Source organism: Euprymna scolopes, chromosome 27, assembly GCF_053919585.1.
Source record: "Euprymna scolopes isolate OS-2025 chromosome 27, ASM5391958v1, whole genome shotgun sequence".
Lineage (NCBI taxonomy): Eukaryota > Metazoa > Mollusca > Cephalopoda > Sepiida > Sepiolidae > Euprymna > Euprymna scolopes.
The window spans coordinates 96,236,265-96,241,839 of record NC_136508.1 but is presented as its reverse complement, the minus strand read 5'-3'; the positions used below and the strand labels follow the sequence as shown (position 1 = coordinate 96,241,839).

General features: G+C 37.9%; 1 protein-coding gene across 1 annotated transcript; it reads right to left on the bottom strand.

Annotated features, from left to right (window-relative positions):
* Positions 1–2,647: 2,647 nt before the first annotated feature.
* Positions 2,648–5,113, bottom strand: LOC145248748 (uncharacterized). Its single transcript, XM_080110393.1, has one exon. It carries the CDS (start codon positions 5,111–5,113, stop codon positions 2,648–2,650), a length of 2,466 nt encoding a protein of 821 aa, XP_079966519.1.
* Positions 5,114–5,575: the final 462 nt, after the last annotated feature.

Genomic DNA, 5,575 nt, shown 5'->3' with positions numbered 1-5,575 from the left:
TTTTCGGAATTTATACTAATTTTTACATGACACGTAAGTACGTAATACTGTTTTTCTCCTGAAATATGTTGGTTTAAAAGATCACTAATATACACAAACACTCAAATGTCTATACAAAAATTAAGCCAGATTGGCCAGTAGTTTTCAAAAAAATTTCTCAAGTAAATGTTATATTGTGGCAACTAATCTCTATTAATCACTATTAATACCATAACACTTAGTTCAATGCACCTTATCATCATAAAGGTCCATACAAAATTTCAGCCGTTTTGGTCAAGTAGTTTCCAAATAATTGAATCCACGAACAGACAGCATAGTATATATTTATATATAATAGTGACTTGACGAGACCACAGAGGAGACAACCAAAGCAGCAAAACTGAAGCTGGCTGCCAGGGCACTATATATACAAATTTAGGCAAATTTTTGGATATTTTATTGGTTTGAAAATATAGGTTCTTTTTACCAATTGTCATAAAATTTTAACCATATAATAGTATTATTATTATCTTAAAAAGTCTGCAAATTTTCATGCAGTTTTGTCCCATAGAACGAAAGATATGAGCATTTCAATATTCAATTTGACTACGAGTATAGATATATCCATAATATATCCATAAATATATATATTTTTCGGTACTTTTTTCTGACCAAGACCAGAGGTCCGCTTGAAATATAGAAAATGAAATATTAAATACTATATATATATATATATATATATATATATATATATATATATATATATATATATATATATATATATATATATATATATATATATATATACCACCTTTTTTGGCAATAGTATAAATTCGAAATCTTGGGGACTATTGATCAGAATTTAACAAATGAAGGCTTGTTGGAAAGCTAATGACCTGAATTGTGTAGTAGGCTATGTGAAATTTGCCCTTAGGGTCGAACATCATTGTTTCAAAAAGTGGGGGATCACTTTTCTATATTAATTTAAGATAAAATGAGTACCCATGTTATGGCCACCTTTTTCGGGGGGGGGGGTGTAATCTGTCATTTTTTAGACTGTTTATTGTGGCCTGGTAGACCAACACAAAACCTACTTTAAAAAAAACTTGCTTTCGATAGGTTTTCGGGTGTGTTGAAAATGAATATCGCATTTAAATTTTCTGCAAATAAGTATTTTACCAGGTATTAAGCAAAAATTATGCGTACAACAATGCCCATCACTTAATACTATGAAAACTTAATGCTTTTCCTGCGATTTTAACAATTATTTTCGTTTTCAGAGCCCTCAAAAACCTATTATAGTGGTAATTTTAAAGAATTTTTTGTGGGTGGAAAGATACTACACTTTTACCAATATTTCAATCATAGTCATTTGTTTTCCTAATTTTGCATATGAATTACAAAATATCTGATATTTTCCCAAAACCTCTATCCTTGATGGAGGGGAAACTAAAACTTGCTGCTATGGTTTCAAATGGTCTGAAATAACAACAAGAGGAGACTTGATTCCAAATATTTTTCATATTCTCTCCCTCTTTGGTTTTCATACATAAAGTAAATTTCACAGTGTATAACGATTATTTTATACTGGAGATATTCATAATCGTACCCTATTTCCAAAAGAGGGGAGATATAACATATGAGAAATATTTGGAATCAAATCTTCCCTGGCTGTTATTTCAGATCATTTGAAACCATAGCAAGTTTTAGTCTCCCCTCCACCAAGGTCAGAGGTTTTGAGAATATATATATATATATATATATATATATATATATATATATATGAGCAAACAGTTAATAAAATATGTTAAAAACACTTTGTTGTTTCATCAAATACTTCTGCATGCAAAATCCGATCCCGCATTTTGCTAATTCCTACTCTCTGATGAGAAGGAAAGTATTTCTTCGAAACGCAGCGGATTAAGGACTATCCACTTATCTAGTGTTTCCTTTTCAGATTAAATATGTTTTTAACTCATTTCAAAGTGTTTTTCAACATATTTTATTAACTGTTTGCTCATATTATAAGCTCTATTTCCTATTTGGTTTTATCGAGCTTTTACATCTGGCTGAGATAATTTTATAAATATTAATTCTTTAATATTTATAATATACTTTAATTTTACCATCTTGGTAAATTTAATTGTAATTTTTATTTTATATATATTGTTAAGAGAAATGGCTATACCCCCTCCTCTTTATTTGTAATATATATATATATATATATATATACCACAAATAAAGAGGAGGGGGCTATAGCCATTTCTCTTAACACCTTCCTCCATAAAAGAAAAAAAAGAATAAGGGAGTCCTTCCTCCATCTTTTCCTTCATTTCTATTCTTTTTTTCTTACAGCTACTCTACGAGTTTCCTTTTTTTCTTCCCTCTCCGCTTCGAATCTACGTGATAAGGCGTCTGCTATTATGTTATCTCGATCCCTTATATGTCTGATGTCTAGGTCGAATTCCTGCAATATGAGACTCCATGAGAGTAATCGTCGGTTTTTATTTTTCATTCTATTGATGTACGCTAATAGGTTGTGGTCTGTGTATAGGATAGTCGGGATGTGTACTGAGGACACATATACTTCAAAATGAGATAAACTCATCACTAAGGCCAATGCCTCCTTCTCTATTGTGGAGTAGGATTTTTGAAACTTGTTCAGTTTCTATGAGTAGTAACTGACTGGGTGTAGTTGCTCATCCTCCCCCATTTGTAACAGTACTGCTCCTATCCCGCTATTGCTGGCATCCACCGCCACACTGAAGAGTTTGTCAAACGACAGAGCCTTTAACACTGGCTCACTGCTTAACATTTGCTTGATCTTCTCAGCTGCTTCTTGACATTCGGGCGTCCATTGAAATCGCTTGTGCTTTTTCAACAGCTCCGTTAATGGTGCAGTGAGGCATGCAAAATTCTTGCAGAATTGGCGGTAATATCCTGCCATGCCCAGGAATCTCCTCAAACTCCTAAAATTTTTTGGTATGGGATAATTCTTTATCTCTTGTACCTTGGCCTTTGCTGGAGTGATCTTCCCATGGCCAACTACGTGCCCTAGATATTTGACTTTGGCCTGGCAGAACTCTGTTTTAGCTAAGTTTATGGTTAATTTGCCCGTTCTTAATCTCTGGAACACCTTTTCGATTGTTTCGATATGTTCTATCCATGTGTCATTATAGATGACTGTCATCGACATACGTATCCATGTTTTCAATCCCAGCCATGCGTTCATCAGTCTTACAAACGTTGCCTGGGAGTTCTTCATTCCGAATGGCATCACGCGATATTGGTATGCTCCTTCTGGGGTTACGAACGCCGATATTTGCTTGGCTTTTTCGGTTAGGGGCACTGCCCAGTACCCCTTAAGAAGGTCGCATTTGGTGATGTATTTGGCATGGCCCATCTTATCTATGCAGTCGTCTATTCGAGGCATAGGGTATGCATCTACCTTGGTTATCGCATTCACTCTACAGTAATCCGTACAGAATCTCACCGTTCCGTCAGGTGTATCGACCAGCACGCACGGTGATGCCCATTCGCTTTGACTCGGCTCTATTATCTCATGTTTGAGCATGTAGTCTATCTCCGTTTTCATTATCTCTAACTTCTTCGGACTTAAGCGATATGGATGTTCTCTAATCAGCTCGCTCTCCCTTAGCTCAACGTCATGCACTATTGCTCTTGTGCGCGTAGGTGCATCAGCAAATAGGTCGCTATATTCTGTTACCATTTCCTGTAACCTTTGCCCTTCTCCTGGTGGTAAATGTGCAAGTTTGCACCCTAAGTTACCCATTATCTCCGAATTCTTTAACTTAATGGGTGAGTTTTTTTCTACTGGAAGGTCTCTTACGGGATACTCCTCACTTACAGCTTCGCTGTGACATGGTGCTGTCACCACTGATTTTTCTCCCGGCCTCCTGAAATATTTCTTCATCATGTTCACATGACACACTTGAGTTTTGTTTCTACGCTTAGGGGTAGATATCCTATAATTCAATGGGCTTATCTTTTCAGTAATCCTGTACGGTCCCTGATATTTTGCCTTGAATGGTTGTCCATTCAGGGGTAGGGGCATCAACACTTCCTCTCCCTCTTCGAATCTTCTATCTACTGCCTTTTTATCATATGTGGCCTTCATGACCCTCTGACTACTCTCTAGGTGAGTCTTAGCTAATTTCCGTGTTTCGGCTAAGGTTTTTCGCATCTTAGTGACGTAATCCGTCATATTATTTGGCAAGGGCTCATTGCTGACCCATTTCTCTTTTATCATCTTTAACGGTCCTCGTATCTGATGACCGAAGACTAGTCCGAAGGGACTGAATTCCAACGACTCTTGAACTGCTTCTCGAGCTGCGAAGAGCACAAATGGAATCCCCTGATCCCATTCGGCATCGTGCTCCATACAATAGCCTCTTAGCATGGTCTTTAGAGTGGCATGGAAGTGTTCCAGAGCCCCCTGCGATTGAGGGTGATAAGCGCTGGATTTTATGTGGGTGATTCCCAGTTGCTCTGTAGCCTGCTTGAATAGCCTCAACGTAAAGTTAGACCCTTGGTCGGTCTTTATGGTTTCAGGTAGCCCTATTTTAGTGAAGAAATTTATTAGGGCATCCACTACTTTTCTGGACGCACACATTATAGTTAATATAAATTTGTGTCCTGTTTTGGTTTTGGGTAATGATCCCACACAGTCCACAATTACCCTATTAAACGGTTCTTCCACTGCCGGTATAGGTTGGAGTGGGGCCGGGGGAATACTCTGGTTAGGTTTTCCAGTCTTTTGGCACGTCCCACAGGTTCTACAGAGCCTCTTGACATCTCCCACGATTCCTGGCCAGTAAAAATGTCTGGTCAGCTTTTCTAGGGTCTTGTTGACACCTAGGTGGCCCGCTAATGGTATCTCATGCGCCACTTTCATGATATCCTCCCAATATATGTCGGGCACCATTACTTGTTCCCGCGTAGTCTCTTCCGACTCTTCTGTCGTCCTGGGAGCATTCCATTTCCTCATTAGCACGCCATTATTTAGGAAATATTGGCTTTTTGAGTCAGGAGAATACTCTTCTTCAACTCGACAGAATAAGGGTTTTAGGTAGCCATCATTCTGTTGCTCCTTGATCAGCACTTGCCGTGGCATGGATAAACAAGGTTGGGGTGCTACTACAGGTCTCGGTTGTTTATCACCTAACGACTTGTCTTCTCTATTTCCCCTCTCTATCGCTCTACTTCTTGTGGTCACCCCTATGGGTTTTTCATCTTGATATTTAGCGATGTTGTCGCGGCTTGGCCGCTAACAAACAACAACAACAACAACGACGGCATTACAAACGACCAGCAATTAATAGACTCTACCAAAATCAGCAGTAGCAAGTAAACAACAACAACAACAACGACGGCATTACAAACGACCAGCAATTAATAGACTCTACCAAAATCAGCAGTAGCAAGTAAACAACAACAACAACAACGACGGCATTACAAACGACCAGCAATTAATAGACTCTACCAAAATCAGCAGTAGCAAGTAAACAACAACAACAACAACGACAGCATTACAAACGAACAGCAATTAATAGACTCTACCGAAATCAGCAGTAGC

Bases quoted from the DNA above. Each gene is read 5' to 3' on its own strand.
- LOC145248748 (XM_080110393.1), bottom strand. From the start codon at position 5,113: ATGCCACGGCAAGTGCTGATCAAGGAGCAACAGAATGATGGCTACCTA.